This window comes from Liolophura sinensis, chromosome 1, assembly GCF_032854445.1.
Source record: "Liolophura sinensis isolate JHLJ2023 chromosome 1, CUHK_Ljap_v2, whole genome shotgun sequence".
Classification (NCBI taxonomy): domain Eukaryota; kingdom Metazoa; phylum Mollusca; class Polyplacophora; order Chitonida; family Chitonidae; genus Liolophura; species Liolophura sinensis.
Genome location: NC_088295.1, coordinates 93,347,784 through 93,373,833, shown reverse-complemented (window position 1 = coordinate 93,373,833; position 26,050 = coordinate 93,347,784). Strand labels below are relative to the sequence as shown.

The 26,050-nt window shown below is 42.9% G+C and overlaps 2 protein-coding genes across 2 annotated transcripts in view; both read right to left on the bottom strand.

Moving 5' to 3' along the window:
- Nucleotides 1-1,526: 1,526 nt before the first annotated feature.
- On the bottom strand, nt 1,527-19,940 carry LOC135466677 (uncharacterized). Its single transcript, XM_064744312.1, has 3 exons — nt 19,835-19,940; nt 5,526-5,663; nt 1,527-1,917 (listed from the first exon to the last, which is right to left on the bottom strand). Exons 1-3 carry the CDS (start codon nt 19,899-19,901, stop codon nt 1,664-1,666), a joined length of 459 nt encoding a protein of 152 aa, XP_064600382.1. The 5' UTR covers nt 19,902-19,940; the 3' UTR covers nt 1,527-1,663.
- A 283-nt stretch (nt 19,941-20,223) lies between these two features.
- The window catches only part of LOC135465797 (uncharacterized), a 50,379-nt gene continuing 44,552 nt past the window's right edge, over nt 20,224-26,050 (bottom strand). Inside the window, exons 10-13 of the mRNA XM_064743146.1 lie at nt 25,200-25,952; nt 24,391-24,560; nt 22,924-23,175; nt 20,224-20,316 (exon numbers count right to left, since the gene is read on the bottom strand). Coding sequence (XP_064599216.1) covers nt 20,224-20,316; nt 22,924-23,175; nt 24,391-24,560; nt 25,200-25,952 — 1,268 coding nt within the window. The remainder of the gene's footprint in view (nt 20,317-22,923; nt 23,176-24,390; nt 24,561-25,199; nt 25,953-26,050) is intronic.

The window sequence follows — 26,050 nt, the reverse complement described above, 5'->3', positions numbered from 1 at the left end:
CGGTTCCTATCAGGGCATTGTGTACGGTACTTAATAGACGAATCAGTTCCTCCCATAGCATTAGGTACTCAATGGACAGATCGGTTCTTCTCATGGCATTGTGTACGGTACTTAATGGACGAATCAGTTCCTCCCATAGCATTAGGTACTCAATGGACAGATCGGTTCCGCTCAGGGCATTGGCTACGGTACTTAATGGACAGATTAGTTCCTCTCAGAGCATTGTGTACGGTATTTAATGGACAAATCATTTCCTCTAGGGGCATTGGGTACGATACTTAATTACCTTAGATGGATAACATTTTCCGAAATGTTTACCGCTGAAACCAAATATCTACTCCTAGGCCATAGCCCCGAGCAGATCGTCCTATATACGAATCTATCACCATAGAGAACATTTGTCCCGAGGTAAAATTAAGAGAACTGAACAAACGTAACACTTTCGAGGCAAGGTGATGTTTGCAAGTGTTGTCGCGGAGTTACCAGAACATTCCAACGTTCCGGCAAAGGCATAATTGCAATTCATGACAGACGAAAGTTAAAACTACCTCACAAAATGCAGTATTTACATCTGTACCTACGTATAAGTGGCGGATGTGCCTTGCCTTGTCACACTAATATCATGTATGCAACGCTCGGTGCCGAGCAACAGAGAGTTGAAATCCGCCTGTTTTTACAGCCAAACAGTTTCATCAGCAGTTCGTGTCGGCGGTTGGAGCCGATCTCGGAGGTACTGGAGAGGCATTTGACGATCATGTAGTCACTTGTGATCGTCGACCATGTGGGTGGTTTATGGTGCTCCCAGTTTCTCAAAAGAGTCCTTTTGAGCGACTGATGGTGGAATGGCTCTCGTTCAAGTGTGCCGCCACTCCTGTGACTGATCTTCCGACATTGAACATACCAGTGGCTCGTTTTTAGCGAGACAGAGACAAAACATTGCCACATTTTGTCCACAATTGTGAGACGCGCGATACATCTGTTTCCGATCATGATGAAAGCAGGCGAATTTTTTTGTTGGAGCATAGTTGTCCTCGTTTATCTCGCTTTTACTCTAGGGATATATGGAAACTGAAAGCGTCTATATCGTTCAATTCAGAATCGAGTCAGACGTTGTCCTTTCACGGCACTGGCAATCTTGGAACTACGTATCCTGACCTACAGGTGCTGTAGGGAGGTCCACTGTCAGTATAATATTACAAAGTGAATCATCGTGTTAGCGCGATTGGGTCCGGTCTGCTACGCGGAAACACCGTGGTGATATTTGTATATGTGTGACAGAAGTAATGTTGAAAGCAACGTTATAAAGACACATTAAACAAAATGATGAACCTGTCACATCAACAGAAGTTTCGCTGAATGGTGATAAAGGCTTGTGATATATGCGTGCAGTCATAAAATGCTGTACTATAGTACACATAACGCTTAGTGTAGAGCATTTAATGTTTTGCGGCATTGCGGTAATACAATTCAGTGTCAATATCAAGGACATAACAAGTCAACAACAGCAGTAGGAATAAGTCGGCACTTGTATTTATTCATGGTTAGAATTTTGTACAGATTAATTTTCGGATAATGTAAAAAGAAAGAATGCTGAAATTAAGTAACAAGACTCCAAAGTGGCGATGATGTAGAGGAGACTGCGGAAAGAAAGCTGTTGCCATGGTTACGGCGGGCAGACGATAGGGTCATTCGAGGCGCTTATGGCGTTGGAATACTGACACATGGCCTCCCACCTCTGAATAGTGTTTTCGTTCCCATGACAAACATCTTGTGGGAGAGCGCTTAAATCGTCCACTCTGCACATATCCATAAGATTCTGGTTTGTGAACGCAGCTGGGGAGGAGCAGAGGAAGGGCAAGGTTGGCCCAATGAAAGTCGTAACGAAGACGCATAGATTTTCACATGTCATTGCTTGACCTGAAATAAACAACACACAATTTAGAGACAGGTAACTTTCATACTGCAGCAAGTTCACGCTTTCAGTGAATACATACATTCAGTACAATGTTATCAAACGCAGAGTATCATGGTTCATATTCTTACCAGGTCTTTTGAAGAAACAGGTTAAAATCCCACCATTCACTGATGGTGTGCAAAACATACACAAATCGCACACAGGCCGAACATTTTTTTCTAAAATACGACAGAGCGAGATGACTAAAGTACGTTCTTTTCCTTTGCACTTTCATGCTTTCGTCTTGCCCTTTCAAACTTTTGTTTTGTCTTCCGGTATTATGGCCTCACAATTTATCATCTCTCCTCTTTCTTTCGTTGTTTCGTGCTTTTCGCATATTTTTCTTGTACAAAGCATCAAAAGATACAAGCATGAGTGTACAAAAGGCAAATTTCCAGCAACAGACATATATTTGAGATTGTTCACATATTATGCGTCTTAATTCGCAAACATCCCATGCATAAAATGTATATGAATGCAATTTTTCACAATGGCTTTCATAATAACGAAAACATATTTCATCTTTAATTTATCTTCAATTTACTCATTTATATGATCGGTGCTTTATGCGTTACTCCACCTCAGTATAAACTAGAAGAACTTGGGATGAATCTGACTAGGTAAATATGTTTACTTTATATTTTCTGACGGGATTTTGTCAACTACTTCCACAACACAACTTAATCTAGATTCAGAATCGTTTCTCCGCGTTCTAGTGGATATATGTTTGCGCCATAAGGAACCCGGGTAAGTTGAGCTAAGTGGCATGTTGTTTAAGCTTTAAGTTTGTGATATGAAATCTGTTATAGCGTTACCAGTTTTGTAGGTCTCAGGAAAAGAAATAGTTGTGTGACAAAATGGGGGTAGGCTGAGCCATTCAACATGGGGTAAGATGAACTATGGAACAATTTACCACTTATGCTATTTTGAACTATTTCGACGTAAATATCTCAGTAATTTGTGGAACACCGTCAAGCAGCTTGATTTGTATTTTCTTATTTGACTGTCAAATATGCCTAAAATACCTAGTTTAGTTATTTCTCGAGTTGAGGGTAAGTGCGACCAATTCCGATCATGTCTCGTGAGTATGGGTATAAGAAAAGCAGAGGAAAAGGGCATAAATGAAGATGTACTTCCACAGAAAAAGTCAAGGCAGGTGGACACTGTTTTCCTTGTTCACAAGAAGGACGAAGCTGGATTCATAAATGAGGATATTGTTCGAAAACTCCTTTCTACCACCACACTTGAGGGAATGCCTGAAAATCTACTCTGCTCAAACTTCCGTGCTACTTACAGATGTGCAAAAGCTGCATGCATATTATCCAGTCATTGTCACACTCATAAATAGAAATCTGATTATTACAGGCAGATATCCAGTCATTGTCAAACTCAAGCACAGAAATCCGATCATTACAGGCAGATATTCAGTCATTGTCAAACTCATGAATAGAAATCCGATCATTACAGGCAGATATCCAGTCATTGTCAAACTCGTGCATAGAAATCTGATTATTACAGGCAGATATCCAGTCATTGTCAAACTCGTGCATAGAAATCCGATCATTACAGGCAAATATCCAGTCATTGTCAAACTCATGGATAGAAATCCGATGATTACAGACAGATATCCAGTCATTGTCAAACTCGTGCATAGTAATCCGATGATTACAGGCAGATATCCAGCCATTGCCAAACTCATGAATAGAAATCCGATGATTACAAGCAGATATCCAGTCACTGTCAACTCGTGCCTAGATATCCGATGATTACAAGCAGGTATCCAGTCATTGCCAAATTCATGAATAGAAATCCGATGATTACAGGGAGATGTCCAGTCATTGCCAAACTCATGAACAGAAATCCGATGATTACAAGCAGGTATCCAGTCATCGCCAAACTCATGAATAGAAATCCGATGATTACAAGCAGATATCCAGTCATCGCCAAACTCATACCTAGAAATCCGATGATTACAGGGAGATGTCCAGTCATTGCCAAACTCATGAATAGAAATCCGATGATTACAGGGAGATGTCCAGTCATTGCCAAACTCATGAATAGAAATCCGATCATTACAAGCAGATATCCAGTCATTGTCAAACTCATGCCTAGAAATCCCATCATTACAGGAAGATATCCAGTCATTGCCAAACTCATGCATAGAAATCCGATCATTACAGGCAGATATCCAAACAACAGTCCGAGTTTATGCACATTAAACTCACTATAGTCCATTTGTTTTAGAAAATCGCCTATATTCAGCTGCCTGTAAAATCAGTCACACTCGATATCAAACTTGCCTTTAGTCGGTGACACGCAACAAGATAAGCTCAAACACACATTGATACGTTTAAAAGTCACATTATTGCAAGGAAAATGAAGTTAGAACACGTTTTTTAATCCATGATGTTTCAACTCCATAAGCTCGTATAGATTGACAGAGGCATTACTTATGGATAACAACTCCTGGATTTATTGTGTTGGTGACGTTTCGATGTAGGTTCTTACATCGTTATCAAACCATATGAACATACAGAGATACAAGACAACATATATACAGTAAGAGAGTGAGTGGTGTCAACAACAGGCAACAATGTAACACAGATAGCAACTTCACGGTTAATGGCTTCAGGGTTTCAGGCGGTCACTGTCTAATCTGATGAGGTCATTGTAAGCGCTCGGTAGGTGGTACCCGCTGTCTCGGTTAAGCTGTGGATTGTGTCGTCGGATCATGATGGCTTCCAGCAGTTTCCTTCTTTTATAGTCTGACTGGTTGTTTTGTAGGGTATGAACTGTGTTCCATTGGAGTTGGTGTTCTGGATGGGCTATGATGTGGTCACTGAGGGCTGATTTTCCATCTAATTTTTCTGTTGAGGCCTTGTGCTTTGCAATTCTGATATTGAGTGGTCAACCGGTTTCTTCAATGTATTGCTGTCGACAATCACAATTAATGCAGTACACAGATCCTTTGGGTTCTTCCCTATGGGTCGGCTGTTTCTTTCCATAAGCTTGGTTTCGACGTCAAGAACCCATTGCCTCAGGTGACATCATAGTTATTAAAAAAAACACCTGAATATAGCCGACTCTTTAAAAGAAATAGACTACAGCAGTCCGACATTACTCCATCTCCACTTGCCAGCAGATGGACGCCAATAAAATCTAACTTACCAGCAGTTAGATATTATTTGTATCCGACTCCCATTTGCCAGAGAGGTCTCAAGGACAATAACACGCCAATGACCACAGACTTACCATCAGCCAGAAACTAAAGACCTCGGTCTTACGAGCAGTAGGACGTTAATGACACATGAGACCATTAGTGAGAGATCAAGGACTTCGGACTCACGATCAGTCAGACGCTAATGACCACAGGCTCACCATCAGCCAGATACCTAAGACCTCGGTCTTACGAGCAGTAAGACGCTAATGACACATGAGTCACCATTAGTGAGAGATCAAGGACTTCGGACTCACGATCAGTAAGGCGCTAATGACCACAGACTCACCATCAGCCAAACACTAAACACCTCGGTCTTACGAGCAGTAGGACGCTAATGACCCCCACACTCACCATTAGTCAGAGGAATCCGGATATCGCTCCAGGCGATGGTAGACTTGGTGACGTCACAGACTTGGCAGTCATCTGCAGCATTTATGGTGCCGTCGGTCAAGCAGGTGGTACTTGGGGGTATAATACAACCGCCTTGTCCTGCAGAACAAGATGGAGATAATTAACATTTGATTACGTTTGTCACAATAGTGGATAATATAGGCACGCAATATGTGTACATTCCGGGAATAATATTTTTGAAGCTGATGGTACCGGTTTTACGAGAAGACATTGCATTAACAAAAACCGTTACACAGCAGGAGGCTCTCTATCAGGAACAAAATTTTTTTTCGTACACAAAATAAAGCGATGGCAAGGGCTAGAAGGATGTGTTGGACGTGTCACGCTGTTCGTGCATCTAACTTCAACAAGTTAGCTAAGTTCTCAGCAGCCACATTGGCCACACGTAATCTTTGCTGAACATGTCACGTTGTTGGTGTGTCTAACTTCAACCGGTTAGCTAAGTTCTCAGCAGCCACATTGGCCAACCGTAATCTTTGCTGGACGTGTCACGTTGTTGGTGTGTCTAACTTCAACCGGTTAGCTAAGTTCTCAGCAGCCACATTGGCCACACGTAATCTTTGCTGGACGTGTCACACTGTTAGTGTATCTAACTTCAACCGGTTAGCTAAGTTATCAGCAGCCACATTGGCCACAAGTAATCTTTGTTGGACATGTCACGTTGTTGGTGTGTCTAACTTCAACCGGTTAGCTAATTTCTCAGCAGCCACATTGGCCACCCGTAATCTTTGCTGGACGTGTCACGTTGTTGGTCTGTCTAACTTCAACCGGTTAGCTAAGTTCTCAGCAGCCACATTGGCCACACGTAATCTTTGCTGGACGTGTCACGTTGTTGGTGTGTCTAACTTCAACCGGTTAGCTAAGTTCTCAGCAGCCACACTGGTCACCCGTAATCTTTGCTGGACGTGTCACACTGTTAGTGTATCTAACTTCAACCGGTTAGCTAAGTTCTCAGCAGCCACATTGGCCACACGTAATCTTTGCTAGACATGTCACGTTGTTGGTGTGTCTAACTTCAACCGGTTAGCTAAGTTCTCAGCAGCCACATTGGCCAACCGTAATCGTTATTGGACGTGTCACACTGTTAGTGCATCTAACTTCAACCGGTTAGCTAAGTTCTCAGCAGCCACATTGGCCACCCGTAATCTTTGCTGGACATGTCACATTGTTGGTGTGTCTAACTTCAACCGGTTAGCTAATTTCTCAGCAGCCACATTGGCCACCCGTAATCTTTGCTGGACATGTCACGTTGTTGTTGTGTCTAACTTCAACCGGTTAGCTAAGTTCTCAGCAGCCACACTGGCCACCCGTAATCTTTGCTGGACATGTCACGCTCTTGGTGAAAACAAATAAACAATAAAATTTAATACCTCCAAACGTTGTCGAGAGAAACCGAATCTAGCTTAGTCACAGAGCCCTGTAATCAAAAATGGCGGTTTGACGAATAATGGAAGGCCGCAGTCATATGGAATGCTGAGGACGGCACACTTCAAAAGGAAGAGCTGCACGTTTGCTGATGCAATAATGCAAAGGAATTTAAAGCAGCAAAGGAATTTAAAGCAGCAAAGGAATTTAAAGCGGCAAAGGAATTTAAAGCGGCAAAGGAATTTAAAGCAGCAAAGGAATTTAAAGCGGCAAAGTACATTTGTACCTAACTCTGAGCTGCAGTAAATCTTGGACTTAAATAAACTAAGTAAACTAAACAGCTCACCACTGGTTGAGAACACGGTCTGACTCTGTGTTACATCACAAGCAGAGCAGCTGTCCGCTGGGTTCACTTGACCGTCGGTGTAGCATGAACCGTAAATGTAACATTTGTTCGCAGTAAAACATTACACGCACCTTTATATTTAACGTATCATGACATGTAACTTCAATGGAACAATTCAGATACCTTTTAAAGACATGTAACAAGCGATAAGAAGGGAATGGCTGTTTAGACATATAACAAGAGGTAATGGTGGATCTATATATGTAGTGAGTTAAGACAATGTTAAGTTATTTATTATTTATTTATTTGATTGGTGTTTTACGCCGTACTCAAGAATATTTCACTTATACGACGGCGGCCAGCATTATGGTGGATGGAAACCGGGCAGAGCCGGGGAAAACCCACGATCATCCGCAGGTTGCTGGAAGACTTTCCCACGTAGGGCCGGCCAGACAATGTTAAGATAACACACGAACTGTAGTCTACACAATGTAAAGATAACAAAGGAACTGTAGTCGAGACAATGTTACGAGCTATCACACCGCTATCACATACATTGTACGTGTTTGTACATGAGGTGATGTTTCAAGCAGAGGTCACACACAGTAACACCGGAGTTTATGGTACGTGCTTTGGCAAAGTACAATATACCGCTAAAAAAATATAAAACATTTACTTAATCTATTTCTCTCACGTGTCTCTAACTTTTATTAAGCTGAGTACAAACTGACCTCACATTCAGTCGTATAGGCTAAAATACATGTATTATTACACTGGACACTGAGTACACAACATACAGTTAATTTGGGGTTTTTGGTCAATGCAGGTTCAAATGATATTCAACAAAACCTACTGTCCAACGAGTGTGCATATATCTTCGTGAGTGTATCCATGTCGTTGCACACCTGTATACACGTGCTGAAGTGCTCTTATGTGTACATATATCTTTGTACTGTAGTTTTGCATTCATAGGAGTATTAATGTGGCTGTACGTAAACGTGTACATGATGATTGTTACAATATTTCAGCCTAATCAGGTTGTCCCATGTGGCTAACCATATATATGTGTACTGATCTGGTTGTACGTGTATGTATACTATTTTGATATGTGTATATCTGTACCGATGCGGATATACTCTTATATGTGTCTGAATACTGATGTGTTTATACGTGCATGCATATTTCTCTACTGATGCGGTAATATGTGAATGCACATTATATCGGGTGGACCACAAAAAAGATGGGCCGTAGTTCGATGCTGCATTGCTCTATTAACCTTTGTTCAAATCCTTTCAAACTTTAAACATTCAAATGGCATCCTTTTCGTAATATACTGACCAATTTCTAAGGTCATAGCTTGAGTAGTCTATGCACTGGGTTAAAATGAAAACATAGCCTCGAAAACGCACGTTACGGTGACCCACATTGCATCCCCTGTCAGGTGTCATGAGTAGAGTGCGCGTTGCACCTGTGTGACACGCGTTAATCAAGTGTCGTCTGGAAACAATGCCTGGCTATAGTGTTAGAGAAACCTTTCTGCCAGATAAGTTTTGCTGAATCAAAACGTCTTCTCTGCGGACAAGGCATTGATCGCAACATGTTTCACTGAAAAGGGTTGGAGAGGAGAAAATTGTGAAAGAATTCAAAGTGAAAAACTGGAAAAAGTATCATTAACAATGTGATCAGGAAGTTAGAAGTACAGGTTCTCCAGAAAGGAAGGCAGGCAGTGGATGACCAAAAACTGCTCCTCGGAAGAAAATCTACAGTATGTGGAAGAGGCACTTTGTTCCCAGGAAGACAATCCCGGAACTCACAAATCGTAGAGACAGATTGCAAAGAACTTTGGAGTATCTCGTAATTCTATGAGAAATATGACAAAAGAAATCCCAGAATATGGGATTAAAATCGTACAAGCAAATATTGGTCTGTATTCTTAAAATATAATGGATTTTGAGTGTGTAAATCTTTAGAAGCTGATAAAAGAGGGTTTAGGAGGTATTGAGTGTCAAAGTACGGCCCATTTTTTATGGCCACCCGTTATAGTGATGTGATTATATATGTATGTGCACTGAATGTGTTCGTGTGTGTGTATCTGCACCAATGTGGTTATACTAGTACATATATACTGATGCGCCTGTACGTGTGTAGTTTTACGGTCATATGTACACTATAAACTGTTGTGGTTGTATACATGTGTGCACCAGTATTCAATACGGTTACGTGTGTATACCTGTGCCGATGTGGTTGTATGTGTTTATATGTACGGGTGTGTTTAAACGTGCACATCTCTACTCATACCGTTATACGTGTATACATGTGTACCAATGTGGTTGTACGTGTAAATATGTCTGGTTGTGTCTATACGTGTATATCTCTACTGATACTGATACGTGAATACATGGGTATCGATGTAGCTGTGTACATTGATGCGGTCATATGTGTATTTGGGAACTGAAACACTGCTTACCACAAAGATATCGGTTTCTCCGTGAAAACAGGAACTGTTACAATTAGTACCCTGTAGTGACCAGGTTGTATATAGGAACTGTTACAATACGTACCCTGCAGACAACCAGCTTCTCTTAACTAACCCGGTTGTACATGTACATGTACATGTATATAGGGACTGTTACAATACGCACCCATCTAGTGACCAGGTTGTCTGTCATGGTTTAGTTCTGCATGTACGTGTATATAGAACTGTTACAATAAGTATCCTGTGGTGACCAGGTTGTATATACGAACTGCTACAATACGTATCCTGTGGTGAACAGCTTCTCTGTACTAGTCTGGTTGTACATATACGTGTATATAGGAACTGTTACAGTACACACCCCTGTAGTTACTAGGACGTGTGTATTGGTGTGGTTGTACATGTAGGAACTGTTACAATAGGTACGTTGTGGTGACCAGATCGTATGTATTGGTCTGGTTGTACATGTACGTGAATATAGGAACTATTACAATACGCACCCAGTGGTAACCAGCTGTCTGTACTGGTGTGGTTGTACATGTACATGTGCAGAGGAAGTGTTATAATACGTACCTTCTGGTGACCAGGTTTTCTGTACTGGTGTGGTTGTACATGTATGTGTATATAGGGACTGTTACAATACGTACCCCGTGGTGACTAGGATGTCTGTACTGGTGTGGTTGTACATGTATGTGTATACAGGGACTGTTACAATACGTACCCCGTGGTGACTAGGATGTCTGTACTGGTGTGGTTGTACATGTATGTGTATACAGGAACTGTTACAATACGTACCCCGTGGTGACTAGGATGTCTGTACTGGTGTGGTTGTACATGTATGTGTATACAGGGACTGTTACAATACGTACCCCGTGGTGACTAGGATGTCTGTACTGGTGTGGTTGTACATGTATGTGTATACAGGAACTGTTACAATACGTACCCCGTGGTGACTAGGATGTCTGTACTGTTGCTGTTGTACATGTACGTGTATATAGGAACTGTTAGGTCTAGAACCCTGTGGTGGCCATGTTGTATACACGAAGTGTTACAATACTTACCCTGCAGTGACCAGGTCGTCTGTACTGGTGTAGCTGTACATGTGGGTGGATATAGGAAATCCCACAATACTTACCTTGTGGTAACCAGATTGTCTGTATTGGTCTGGTTATACATGTACGTGAATATAGGAACCCCTACAATACGTACCTTGTGGTAACCAGATTGTCTGTATTGGTCTGGTTATACATGTACGTGAATATAGAAACCCCTACAATACTTACCTTGTGGTAACCAGATTGTCTGTATTGGTCTGGTTATACATGCACGTGAATATAGGAACTGTTACAATACTTACCCCGTTGTGACTAGGATGTGTGTATTGGTGCGATTGTACATGTACGTGTGTATAAAACTGTTACAATCACTACCCTGTGGTAACCAGGTTGTATATACGAACTGCTACGATACGTACCCTGTGGTGAACAGCTTGTCTGTACTATTCTGGGTGTACATATACGTCTATATAGGAACTCCTACATTACGCACCCCTGTAGTGACCAGGTTGTCTGTACTGGAGTGGTTGTGCATGTACGTGTATATAGGAACTGTTACAATGCGTACCTTGTGGTGACCAGATTGTCTGTATTGGTGTGGTTGTACATGTAACGTGAATATAGGAACTATTACAATACGCACCCAGTGGTAACCAACTGTCTCTAGTGGTGTGGTTGTACATGTACGTGTATATAGGAACTTTTCCAATACGTACCTCGTGATAACCAGGTTGTACGTACTGGTGTGGTTGTATATGTACGTGTAAATAGGAATTATTACAATTAGTGTCATGTTATGACCAGGTCGCATATACGAACTGTTCCAATACGTAACCTGTGGTGAACAGCTTGTCTGTACTACTCTGGTTGTACATATACGTGCATATAGGAACTGTTACAATACGCACCCCTGTAGTCTGTACTGGTGTGGTTATACATGTACGTGTATATAGGAACTGTTACAATTATTACCCTGTGGTGAACAGGTTGTATATACGAACTGTTACAATACGTACCTTGTGCTGACCAGGTTGTCTTTACTAGTGTGGCTGCAGATGTGTGTGTATATAGGAACTATTACAAAGTGTACCCTGTAGTGACCAGTTTGTCTGTACTGGTGTGGTTGCACATGTTTGTGTATATAGAAACTGTTACAATACGTACCCTGTGGTGGCCAGAATATCTGTACTGGTGTAGTTGTTTATTTATTTTTTCATAGGAACTGTTACAATACGAAACCTGTGGTAACCAGGTTTTCTTTACTGGTGTGGTTGTACATGTATGTGTATAGAGAAACTGTTACAATATGTACCTTGTGCTGGCCAGGATGTCTGTACTGGTGTGGTTGTACATGTACGTGCATGTAGAAACTGTAACAATAAATACCCTGAATGGACCATATGTGCATATAAAAACACTGAGATTACGTACACTGTAGGGATCAGGCTGTCTACACTGATGTGGTTATTTGTGTAGATGGGAACTGTGAGATTACGTACCCTGTAGGGATCAGGCTGTCTACACTGATGTGGTTATGTGTGTATATGAGAACTATGAAATTACGTACCCTGTAGGGATCAGGCTGTCTACACTGATGTGGTTATGTGTGTATATGAGAACTATGAAATTACGTACCCTGTAGGGACCAGACTGTCTACACTGATGTGGTTATGTGTGTATATGAGAACTGTGTTATTACGTACCCTGTAGGGATCAGGCTGTCTACACTGATGTGGTTATGTGTGTATATGGGAACTGTGAGAATACGTACCCTGTAGGGATCAGGCTGTCCACACTGATGTGGCTATGTGTGTATATGAGAACTGTGAGATTACGTACCCTGTAGGGGTCAGGCTGTCTACACTAATGTGGTTATGTGTGTATATGGGAACTGTATTATTACATACCCTGTAGGGATCAGGATGTCCACACTAATGTGGTTATGTGTGTATATGAGAACTCTGAGAATACGTATCCTGTAGGAATCAGGCTGTCTACACTGATGTGGTTATGTGTGTATATGAGAACTGTGAGAACACGTACCCTGTAAAGATCAGGCTGTCTACACTGATGTGGTTATGTGTGTATATGGGAACTGTGTTATTACGTACCCTGTAGGGATCAGGCTGTCTACACTGATGTGGTCATGTGTGTATATGAGAACTGTGATATTACGTACCCTGTAGGGATCAGGCTGTCTACACTAATGTGGTTATGTGTGAATATGAGTACTGTGAGTTTACGTACCCTCTAGGGATCAGACTGTCTACACTGATGTGGTTATGTGTGTATATGGGAACTGTAAGATTACATACACTGTAGGGATCAGGCTGTCTACACTGATGTGGTTATGTGTGTATATGAGAACTGTGAGAACACGTACCCTGTAGGGATCAGGCTGCCTACACTGATGTGGTTATGTGTGTATATGAGAACTGTGAAATTACGTATCCTGTAGGGATCAGGCTGTCCACACAGATGTGGTTATGTGTGTATATGAGAACTGTGAGAAAACGTACCCTGTAGGGATCAGGCTGTCTACACTGCTGTGGTTATGTGTGTATATGGGAACTGTGAGATTACGTACCCTGTAGGGATCAGGCTGTCTACACTGATGTGGTTATGTGTGTATATGAGAACTGTGAGATTACGTACCCTGTAGGGATCAGGCTGTCTACACTGATGTGGTTATGTGTGTATATGGGAACTGTGTTATTACGTACCCTGTAGGGATCAGGCTGTCTACACTGATGTGGTTATGTGTGTATATAGGAACTGTGTTATTACGTACCCTGTAGGGATCAGGCTGTCTACATTGATGTGGTTATGTGTGAATAAGAGTACTGTGAGTTTACGTACCCTCTAGGGATCAGATTGTCTACACTGATGTGGTTATGTGTGTATATGGGAACTGTAAGATTACATACACTGTAGGGATCAGGCTGTCTACACTGATGTGGTTATGTGTGTATATGAGAACTGTGAGAACACGTACCCTGTAGGGATCAGGCTGCCTACACTGATGTGGTTATGTGTGTATATGAGAACTGTGAGAACACGTACCCTGTAGGGATCAGGCTGTCTACGCTGATGTGGTTATGTGTGTATATGAGAACTGTGAGAATACGTACCCTGTAGGGATCAGGCTGTCTACACTGATGTCGTTATGTGTGTATATGAGAACTGTGAGATTACGTACCCTGTAGGGATCAGGCTGTCTACACTGATGTGGTTATGTGAGTATATGAGAACTGTGAGAACACGTACCCTGTAAAGATCAGGCTGTCTACACTGATGTGGTTATGTGTGTATATGGGAACTGTGTTATTACGTACCCTGTAGGGATCAGGCTGTCTACACTGATGTGGTTATGTGTGAATATGGGAACTGTGTTATTACGTACCCTGTAGGGATCAGGCTGTCTACACTGATGTGGTTATGTGTGTATATGAGAACTGTGAGATTACGTACCCTGTAGGGATCAGGCAGTCTACATTGATGTGGTTATGTGTGTATATGAGAACTGTGAGAACACGTACCCTGTAGGGATCAGGCTGTCTACACTGATGTGGTTATGTGTGTATATGAGAACTGTGAGAAAACGTACCCTGTAGGGATCAGGCTGTCTACACTGATGTGGTTATGTGTGTTTATCGGAACTGTGTTGTTACGTACCTTGTAGGGATCAGGCTGTCTACACTGATGTGGTTATGTGTGTATATGAGAACTGTGAGAACACGTACCCTGTAAAGATCAGGCTGTCTACACTGATGTGGTTATGTGTGTATATGGGAACTGTGTTATTACGTACCCTGTAGGGATCAGGCTGTCTACACTGATGTGGTCATGTGTGTATATGAGAACTGTGATATTACGTACCCTGTAGGGATCAGGCTGTCTACACTAATGTGGTTATGTGTGAATATGAGTACTGTGGGTTTACGTACCCTCTAGGGATCAGATTGTCTACACTGATGTGGTTATGTGTGTATATGGGAACTGTAAGATTACATACACTGTAGGGATCAGGCTGTCTACACTGATGTGGTTATGTGTGTATATGAGAACTGTGAGAACACGTACCCTGTAGGGATCAGGCTGTCTACACTGATGTGGTTATGTGTGTATATGAGAACTGTGAAATTACGTATCCTGTAGGGATCAGGCTGTCCACACAGATGTGGTTATGTGTGTATATGAGAACTGTGAGAAAACGTACCCTGTAGGGATCAGGCTGTCTACACTGCTGTGGTTATGTGTGTATATGGGAACTGTGAGATTACGTACCCTGTAGGGATCAGGCTGTCTACACTGATGTGGTTATGTGTGTATATGAGAACTGTGAGATTACGTACCCTGTAGGGATCAGGCTGTCTACACTGATGTGGTTATGTGTGTATATGGGAACTGTGTTATTACGTACCCTGTAGGGATCAGGCTGTCTACACTGATGTGGTTATGTGTGTATATAGGAACTGTGTTATTACGTACCCTGTAGGGATCAGGCTGTCTACATTGATGTGGTTATGTGTGAATATGAGTACTGTGAGTTTACGTACCCTCTAGGGATCAGATTGTCTACACTGATGTGGTTATGTGTGTATATGGGAACTGTAAGATTACATACACTGTAGGGATCAGGCTGTCTACACTGATGTGGTTATGTGTGTATATGAGAACTGTGAGAACACGTACCCTGTAGGGATCAGGCTGTCTACACTGATGTGGTTATGTGTGTATATGAGAACTGTGAAATTACGTATCCTGTAGGGATCAGGCTGTCCACACAGATGTGGTTATGTGTGTATATGAGAACTGTGAGAACACGTACCCTGTAGGGATCAGGCTGTCTACACTGCTGTGGTTATGTGTGTATATGGGAACTGTGAGATTACGTACCCTGTAGGGATCAGGCTGTCTACACTGATGTGGTTATGTGTGTATATGAGAACTGTGAGATTACGTACCCTGTAGGGATCAGGCTGTCTACACTGATGTGGTTATGTGTGTATATGGGAACTGTGTTATTACGTACCCTGTAGGGATCAGGCTGTCTACACTGATGTGGTTATGTGTGTATATAGGAACTGTGTTATTACGTACCCTGTAGGGATCAGGCTGTCTACATTGATGTGGTTATGTGTGAATATGAGTACTGTGAGTTTACGTACCCTCTAGGGATCAGATTGTCTACACTGATGTGGTTATGTGTGTATATGGGAACTGTAAGATTACATACACTGTAGGGATCAGGCTGTCTACACTGATGTGGTTATGTGTGTATATGAGAACTGTGAGAACACGTACCCTGTAGGGATCAGGCTGCCTACACTGATGTGGTTATGTGTGTATATGAGAACTGTGAGAACACGTACCCTGTAGGGATCAGGCTGTCTACGCTGATGTGGTTATGTGTGTATATGAGAACTGTGAGAATACGTACCCTGTAGGGATCAGGCTGTCTACACTGATGTCGTTAGGTGTGTATATGAGAACTGTGAGATTACGTACCCTGTAGGGATCAGGCTGTCTACACTGATGTGGTTATGTGAGTATATGAGAACTGTGAGAACACGTACCCTGTAAAGATCAGGCTGTCTACACTGATGTGGTTATGTGTGTATATGGGAACTGTGTTATTACGTACCCTGTAGGGATCAGGCTGTCTACACTGATGTGGTTATGTGTGAATATGGGAACTGTGTTATTACGTACCCTGTAGGGATCAGGCTGTCTACACTGATGTGGTTATGTGTGTATATGAGAACTGTGAGATTACGTACCCTGTAGGGATCAGGCAGTCTACACTGATGTCGTTATGTGTGTATATGAGAACTGTGAGAACACGTACCCTGTAGGGATCAGGCTGTCTACACTGATGTGGTTATGTGTGTATATGAGAACTGTGAGAATACCGTACCCTGTAGGGATCAGGCTGTCTACACTGATGTGGTTATGTGTGTTTATCGGAACTGTGTTGTTACGTACCTTGTAGGGATCAGGCTGTCTACACTGATGTGGTCATATGTGTATATGAGAACTGTGATATTACGTACCCTGTAGGGATCAGACTGTCTACACTGATGTGGTTATGTGTGTATATGAGTACTGTGAGAACACGTACCCTGTAGGGATCAGGCTGTCTACACTGATATGGTTATGTGTGTATATGGGAACTGTGTTATTACGTACCCTGTAGGGATCAGGCTGTCTACACTGATGTGGTTATGTGTGTATATGAGAACTGTGAGATTACGTACCCTGTAGGGATTAGGCAGTCTACATTGATGTGGTTATGTGTGTATATGAGAACTGTGAGAACACGTACCCTGTAGGGATCAGGCTGTCTACACTGATGTGGTTATGTGTGTATATGAGAACTGTGAGAATACGTACCCTGTAGGGATCAGGCTGTCTACACTGATGTGGTTATGTGTGTTTATCGGAACTGTGTTGTTACGTACCTTGTAGGGATCAGGCTGTCTACACTGATGTGGTCATGTGTGTATATGAGAACTGTGATATTACGTACCCTGTAGGGATCAGACTGTCTACACTGCTGTGGTTATGTGTGTATATGAGTACTGTGATATTACGTACCCTGTAGGGATCAGACTGTCTACACTGATGTGGTTATGTGTGTATATGGGAAGAGTGTTATTACGTACCCTGTAGGGATCAGGCTGTCTACACTGATGTGGTCATGTGTGTATATGAGAACTGTGATATTACGTACCCTGTAGGGATCAGACTGTCTACACTGATGTGGTTATGTGTGTATAAGAGAACTGTGAGATTACGTACCCTGTAGGGATCAGGCTGTCTACACTAATGTGGTTATGTGTGTATATGGGAACTGTGTTATTACATACACTGTACGGATCAGGCTGTCTACACTGATGTGGTTATGTGTGTATATGGGAACTGTGAGATTACGTACCCTGTAGGGATCAGGCTGTCTACACTGATGTGATTATGTGTGCATATGAGAACTGTGAGAACACGTACCCTGTAGGGATCAGGCTGTCTACACTGATGTGGTTATGTGTGTATATGAGTACTGTGAGATTACGTACCCTGTAGGGATCAGGCTGTCTACACTGATGTGGTTATGTGTGTAAATGGGAACTGTGTTATTACGTACCCTGTAGGGATCAGGCTGTCTACACTGATGTGGTTATGTGTGTATATGAGAACTGTGAGAACACGTACCCTGTAGAGATCAGGCTGTCTACACTGATGTGGTTATGTCTGTATATGAGAACTGTAAGAATACGTACCCTGTAGGGATCAGGCTGTCTACACTGATGTGTTTATGTGTGTATATGGGAACTGTGTTATTACGTACACTGTAGGGATCAGGCTGTCTACACTGATGTGGTTATGTGTTATTACGTACCCTGTAGGGATCAGGCTGTATACACTGACGTGGTTATGTGTGTATATGAAAACTGTGAGAACACGTACCCTGTAGGGATCAGGCTGCCTACACTGATGTGGTTATGTGTGTATATGAGAACTGTGAGAACACGTACCCTGTAGGGATCAGGCTGTCTACACTGATGTGGTTATGTGTGTATATGAGAACTGTGAAAACACGTACCCTGTAGGGATCAGGCTGTCTACACTGATGTGGTTATGTGTGTATATGGGAACTGTGAGATTACGCACCCTGTAGGGATCAGGCTGTCTACACTGATGTGGTTATGTGTGTATATGAGAACTGTGAGAATACGTACCCTGTAGGGATCAGGCTGTCTACACTGATGTGGTTATGTGTGTGTATGAGAACTGTGAGAACACGTACCCTGTAGGGATAAGGCTGCCTACACTGATGTGGTTATGTGTGTATATGAGTACATGAGATTACGTACCCTGTAGGAATCAGGCTGTCTACACCGATGTGGCTATGTGTGTATATGAGAACTGTGAGATTACGTACCCTGTAGGGATCAGGCTGTCTACACTGATGTGATTATGTGTGCATATGAGAACTGTGAGAACACGTACCCTGTAGGGATCAGGCTGTCTACACTGATGTGGTTATGTGTGTATATGAGTACTGTGAGATTACGTACCCTGTAGGGATCAGGCTGTCTACACTGATGTGGTTATGTGTGTAAATGGGAACTGTGTTATTACGTACCCTGTAGGGATCAGGCTGTCTACACTGATGTGGTTATGTGTGTATATGAGAACTGTGAGAACACGTACCCTGTAGAGATCAGGCTGTCTACACTGATGTGGTTATGTGTGTATATGAGAACTGTAAGAATACGTACCCTGTAGGGATCAGGCTGTCTACACTGATGTGTTTATGTGTGTATATGGGAACTGTGTTATTACGTACACTGTAGGGATCAGGCTGTCTACACTGATGTGGTTATGTGTTATTACGTACCCTGTAGGGATCAGGCTGTATACACTGACGTGGTTATGTGTGTATATGAAAACTGTGAGAACACGTACCCTGTAGGGATCAGGCTGCCTACACTGATGTGGTTATGTGTGTATATGAGAACTGTGAGAACACGTACCCTGTAGGGATCAGGCTGTCTACACTGATGTGGTTATGTGTGTATATGAGAACTGTGAAAACACGTACCCTGTAGGGATCAGGCTGTCTACACTGATGTGGTTATGTGTGTATATGGGAACTGTGAGATTACGCACCCTGTAGGGATCAGGCTGTCTACACTGATGTGGTTATGTGTGTATATGAGAACTGTGAGAATACGTACCCTGTAGGGATCAGGCTGTCTACACTGATGTGGTTATGTGTGTGTATGAGAACTGTGAGAACACGTACCCTGTAGGGATAAGGCTGCCTACACTGATGTGGTTATGTGTGTATATGAGTACATGAGATTACGTACCCTGTAGGGATCAGGCTGTCTACACTGATGTGGTTATGTGTGTATGAGAACTGTGAGATTACGTACCCTGTAGGAATCAGGCTGTCTACACCGATGTGGCTATGTGTGTATATGGGAACTGTGAGATTACGTACCCTGTAGAGACCAGGAGGTTGGCGATTGCGATGGTTCACAAGTTTCACAGTCAATCATAGGATTCATTGTTCCTTGGTGATAGCATAACCCTTTAATGTAGCAATAACCGGCCTGCAAAAAAAAACAAAAAAAAACAGTGCTGTTGTTTCTGTTTTCTTTCTAATCGACAACCTATTCCACAAGGACAGCGGATACATAAGAAGGCCAACAGAGCCAGACCAATTCCACGTTAATATTTATAATGTTGTGGCAATTTGGATATTTTATCGGCACCAGTTTTTGTCACGCTTTCGCCTTCAAAAGTGAGTACGATATGACTTGATACGCCAGTCTTTGGTTTTATACCTAATTATAGGTTGGAATCAACCACACAACTAATCTAACACTTTCACCAAAACACGTGCGTGATGAGAACTAAGATGATCAGCAGTCCACCCAGCAGTATTCTTCCGTTCCGTGATGCACCTTTCACTATGCACACCTGTGGGGTATTGATAATTGGGCGTACAAATGACACTCTGCTGTCTATTAAAGCTTTCAACAAACACAGCACCCACGGTTCCGGCTTTAAGATGTAGAACAACATCAATATTTCACCTTAATCAAACGTTCCCATTTCCAGTCCCTAACAAGGGGATGTTTGGCGGACAATATGAAAGATCTTGCTGGATCTCTCTTTTCAAGAGGTTGGAGACGGCCTATAGATATTGCCGCTCATCTTTCAATTCGCCCACACTAGCAGTAAGTTTTTGGGGTTTTCTTTAAGCTTAGCTAATACGTACTAAATTACCCACCACACTAACCGTCCAGCTGAACACCAGTACCGAAGTTGGATTTTTACAAGTCACATAATAAGCTTTACTGACACTATGCTCACCGTCCAGCTGAACACCGTTACCGAAGTTGAATTTTCACAAGTCACATAACAAGCTTTACTGACACTATGCTCACCGTCCAGCTGAACACCGGTACCGAAGTTGGATTTTTACATGTAACATAACAAGCTTTGTTGACGCTATGCTCACCGTCCAGCTGCACACCGCTACCGAAGTTGGATTTTTACAAGTCACATAACAAGCTTTGCTGACGCTATGTTCACCGTCCAGCTGCACACCGCTACCAAAGCTGGATTTTTACAAGTCACATAACAAGATTTGCTGACGCTGTACTCAACGTCCGGCTGCACACCGGTACCGAAGTTGGATTTTTACATGTCACATAACAAGCTTTGCTGACGCTATACTTACCGTCCAGCTGAACATGGGTAACGAAGTTGAATTTTTACAAGTCACATAATAAGCTTTGCTGACGCTATACTCACCATCCAGCTGAACACCGGTACCGAAGTTGGATTTCAGAAGTCACATAACAGGCTTTGCTGACGCTATACTCACCGTCCAGCTGAACACCGGTACAGAAGTTGGATTTTAGAAGTCACATAACAGGCTTTGCTGACGCTATACTCACCCTCCAGCTGAACACCGGTACCGAAGTTGGATTTTACAAGTCACATAACAGGCTTTATTGACGCTATACTCACCGTCTAGCTGAACACCGCTACCGAAGTTGGATTTTTACAAGTCACATAATAACCTCTGCTGACGCTATGTTTACCGTCCAGCTAAACACCGGTACCGAAGTTGGACTTTTACAAGTCACATAACAAGCTTTCCTGAAGCTATGATCATCGCCCAGCTGAACACCACTACCGAAGTTGGACTTTCACAAGTCACATAACAAGCTTTGCTGAAGCTATGCTCACCGTCCAGCTGAACATCGGTACCGAAGTTGGACTTTCAAAAGTCACATAACAGGCTTTGCTGACGCTATCCTCACCGTCCAGCTGAACACCGGTACCGAAGTTGGATTTTCACAAGTCACATAACAAGATTTGCTGACGCTATGCTCACCGTCCAGCTGAACACCGGTACCGAAGTTGGATTTTTACAAGTCACATAATAAGCTTTGCTGACGCTATGCTAACTTTCCAGCTGAACACAGGTACCGAAGTTGGACTTTCACAAGTCACATAACAAGATTTGCTGAAGCTATGCTCACCGCCCAGCTGAACACCGCTACCGAAGTTGGATTTTACAAGTCACATAACAGGGTTTGTTGACGTATACTTACCGTCCAGCTGAACACGGTTACCGAAGTTGAATTTTCACAAGTCACATAACAGGCTTTGCTCACGCTATACTTACCGTCCAGCTGAACACCAGTACCGAAGTTGGATTTTTACAAGTCACATAACAAGCTTTGCTGAAGCCATGCTCACCGTCCAGCTGCACACCACTACCGAAGTTGGATTTCAGAAGTCACATAACAGGCTTTGCTGACGCTATACTCACCGTCCAGCTGAACATCGGTACAGAAGCTGGATTTTACAAGCCACATAACAGGCCTTGCTGACCCTATCCTCACCGTCCAGCTGAACACCGGTACCGAAGTTGGATTTTTACAAGTCACATAACAAGATTTGCTGACGCTATGCTCACCGTCCAGCTGAACACCGGTACCGAAGTTGGATTTTTACAAGTCACATAACAAGCTTTGCTGACGCTATGCTTACTTTCCAGCTGAACACAGGTACCGAAGTTGGACTTTCACAAGTCACATAACAAGCTTTGCTGACGCTATGCTCACCGTCCAGCTGAACACCGGTACCGAAGTTGGATTTTACAAGTCACATAACAGGCTTTGCTGACGCTATACTCACCGTCCAGCTGAACACTGTTACCGAAGTTGAATTTTCACAAGTCACATAACAGGCTTTGCTCACGCTATACTTACCGTCCAGCTGAACACAGGTACCGAAGTTGGATTTTACAAGTCACATAACAAGCTTTGCTGACACTATGCTCACCGTCCAGCTGCACACCACTACCGAAGTTGGACTTTCACAAGTCACATAACAGGCTTTGCTGACGCTATACTCACCGTCCAGCTGAACACCACTACCGAAGTTGGACTTTCACAATTTACATAACAAGCTTTGCTGACGCTATGCTCACCGCCCAGCTGAACGCCGGTACCATATTGGCTCCTGTACAGGGTAGAATTATGACCTGATTGATATTTTACTCACCATCCAGGTGCACATCGGTAGCGTATTGACACCTGTACAAGTCACACAGCGGCTATCATACGGCAGGTATATCGCCTCGTTACCGAACATGATGCCGTCGTCGCTGACAGACACGTACCACCCAGCCACAGCTCTACCGTCCAGCATGGGGATCGTGTCGTTTGGTATCAAGCAGGCAATAAGATTACAGGTAATGTAATGACCAGGTACTAGGGTCGTCGGTCCTGTGAACAGCGGGCCCATCTCATCCACCTGCAAACGGAGGTCACCATACTTGTAATTTGTTTTACAGTAGCTGCACCAACAGGGGGTTAGAACAAACTGCACTCAGTAACACAGCCTACACGACTGCCTCAGCCAAAAGACTACATTGTATTTTATAATAGAAACCCTAAAATCCAACGCTAGAACAAAACTATCATATATAACAAGAGACAAAATAAAATTCCTTTATGAATGTTATGTTATACTAAAACGTGCGAACATTGTCAAATATAGTAATGTCAGAAGCATTGTTTAGATTAAAGTCGATAGGAGTTTAGGTAACTGGTGACGCCTGCATCAGACATATTGAACTCCGCCCAATATCCAGCACGACACTGTTGAGGAAATGAGTTCTTTCCGTCGAAACCGAGCATATGCCGTTTAACGTTATGAATTAGAAGAAGTATTCTAACTTCATTTTTGAGCAGGAATATGGACTTCCAACACATCCCTGTACAGAACTTGTGTTGTTACGTGTCATTGACTAAAACACCATTCCCACATGTTTTGAAAATTCTGATCATTACAATGTGGGCTTGATAATTTAAGGTTTATGACAATTACTGTGTCAGTTACATGCCTTGAACTGGAATGTGATAGACACTGTGACATTTCCAAAGACATAGGTCGGGTGCGCTAAATGGACACATGAGATTGTTGCATATGACCATCTTAGATGTGAGAAACAAAAAGATATTTGCACTCTCTAACCCATGTCTTTGTCTCAGCACATAATTATCCTCCCCCCCCCCCCCCCCACTCCTCGGCCCCCCACCACTATCATCGATCGTTTCATATATTGTAAGCATTTTTGTTGTTTGATATTATGAGATTTGAGATTATGTTAACCTGTTAAGATATATCTGTGGTTGATTCCATATTTGCAAATATCAGACATCAGGAGACCCTTTACTAAAGTGCTGATTTGGAAACATTTCTTGACTTTAAGTTCTTTAAGTTACAAAATTCATTTCTTTTAGGCCCTACTGCACATATTTTCAAGTTCCGTCAACGACAGCGTTTGACTCAACTGGTGTGACGCCATCTACTTTGGGGGTATAATATGAACACACGATTAATCTGGTGATTCTGTTAAAAAATCTTTGCAAAAAAGATATTTTCTAAATTCCTAAAGGACCACAGTCGTAGCGGATCCGAGGTCACGTAAAAAAAGCGTAAACATGAAAATACACGGATTCTCACCACGAACTGCCTAAATCTACAGAGCAGGTCGGAGGTGTTGTGAACAGGTGTTCTCTCCAAAACTTCAACCACCAGCTCAACACACGACGATGAACTTGTGTCGCACGTACCACCACTGAGGACTTCAATGATCCAGGGGGCAGAACCAGTTTCACTACAGGTAACTTCTACTGGGGAGAAAAACCCAGACACATAGCATAACCAAATTACAATGTACGTTTGTAGAAACCCTCATATTGATCTGTCAACATTGCATATGGAGCTTTCCTGACTTCTCAGTCGTGAAAAGCATGGCTTCTAAGTCGTGATATAAGCCTGACTTCTCAGTCGTGATATAAGCCTGGCTTCTCAGTCGTGATATAAGTCTGTCTTCTCAGTCGTGATATAAGCCTGACTTCTCAGTGACGATAAGCCCGACTTCTCAGTCGTGATAAGTCCATGACTTAGCACGTTTATATTCATTCAGCGCTGATTCCGTTTTTCTTTTAATCGTAAGAGGTGTTCTACATGTACATGTAGTGACTGGCAAAATGGACCTTTGACGTACAAAACCAATAAAAGGGTGATTTTACACATACATGTGAAGGTGGTCAGATTTATTGATAAGCGAGACCAGTGAGCCCAGAGTTAATAATCCTCCTTGGGCACCTGAGAAACGTCCTGACTTAAAGCCACAACTTCATGCAGGTAGTAAGTAATGGGCCTTTGCAGACAAAATGCCTTACCAAATGCCTATCAAAATATACGTAGCATACATTATATGCAAACAGTTCGTATGGTAGAGGTGTCATATTGATGAAAAATCATACCGGTAGTAGTCCCTGTGGAGCCAGTGGGGGTAGTCGTGATTGTACCGTCAGTGGTTGTGGCCGTAGTTGTGGCGTCAGTAGTTGTTGAGAGATCAGTGGTTGTGGCTTCAGTGGTTGTGGCGCCTGTAGTAGTGGCGTCCATAGTTGAGGAGTCCGTGGTTATGGCGTCTGTAGTTGTGCCGTCAGTGCTTGTGGCGTCCATAGTGGTGGCGTCAGTGGTTGTGACGCTCGTAGTGGTGGCGTCCATAGTTGTGGAGTCCGTGGTTATGGCGTCTGCAGTTGTGGCGTCAGTGCTTGTGGCGTCCGTAGTGGTTGCTTCCATAGTTGTGGGGTCCAAGGTTATGGCGTCTGTAGTTGTGGCGTCCGTAGTGGTGGCGTCCGTAGTGGTGGCGTCAGTGGTTGTGGTGTCAGTGGTTGTAGTGTCAGTAGTTGTGGCGTCCGTGGTCGTGGCGTCTGTGGTTGTGGCATTAGTCGTAGTGGCATCAGTTGTTGTGGCTTCGTTGGTTGTGGTTTCGATGGTTGTGGTTTCGGTGGTTGTGGCGTCAGTGGTTGGGGCGTCAGTGGTTGGGGCGTCAGTTGTTATGGCTTCGGTGGTTGTGGCGTCAGTGGTTGTGGCGTCAGTAATTTTAGAAGTTGAAGTTATTATTCTAAATTCGGCACATGTTTCGCAGCAATCCATATACAATGTTGTGGAGTTGTAATTGGGACACTCTTCTTCAACGCAATCTTCAATCCGGTCTCCGAATTCACAACCTTTAAACAAAGAATGGTACAGTGATGTTGTGCTATAGTCGATTTCTTTTAGCCAGTACCAAAATTACCTTTAGTCAGTGATAGGTAACAACCCAAAC

Coding starts and splice junctions, on each gene's coding strand:
- LOC135466677 (XM_064744312.1), bottom strand. CDS start 19,901: ATGAATCCTATGATTGACTGTGAAACTTGTGAACCATCGCAATCGCCA. Junction 5,664..19,834: donor AACCTCCTGGTCTCTACAGG/GTACGTAATCTC, acceptor CTTGTTCTGCAG/GACAAGGCGGTTGTATTATA. Junction 1,918..5,525: donor CCGGATTCCTCTGACTAATG/GTGAGTGTGGGG, acceptor TGTTTATTTCAG/GTCAAGCAATGACATGTGAA.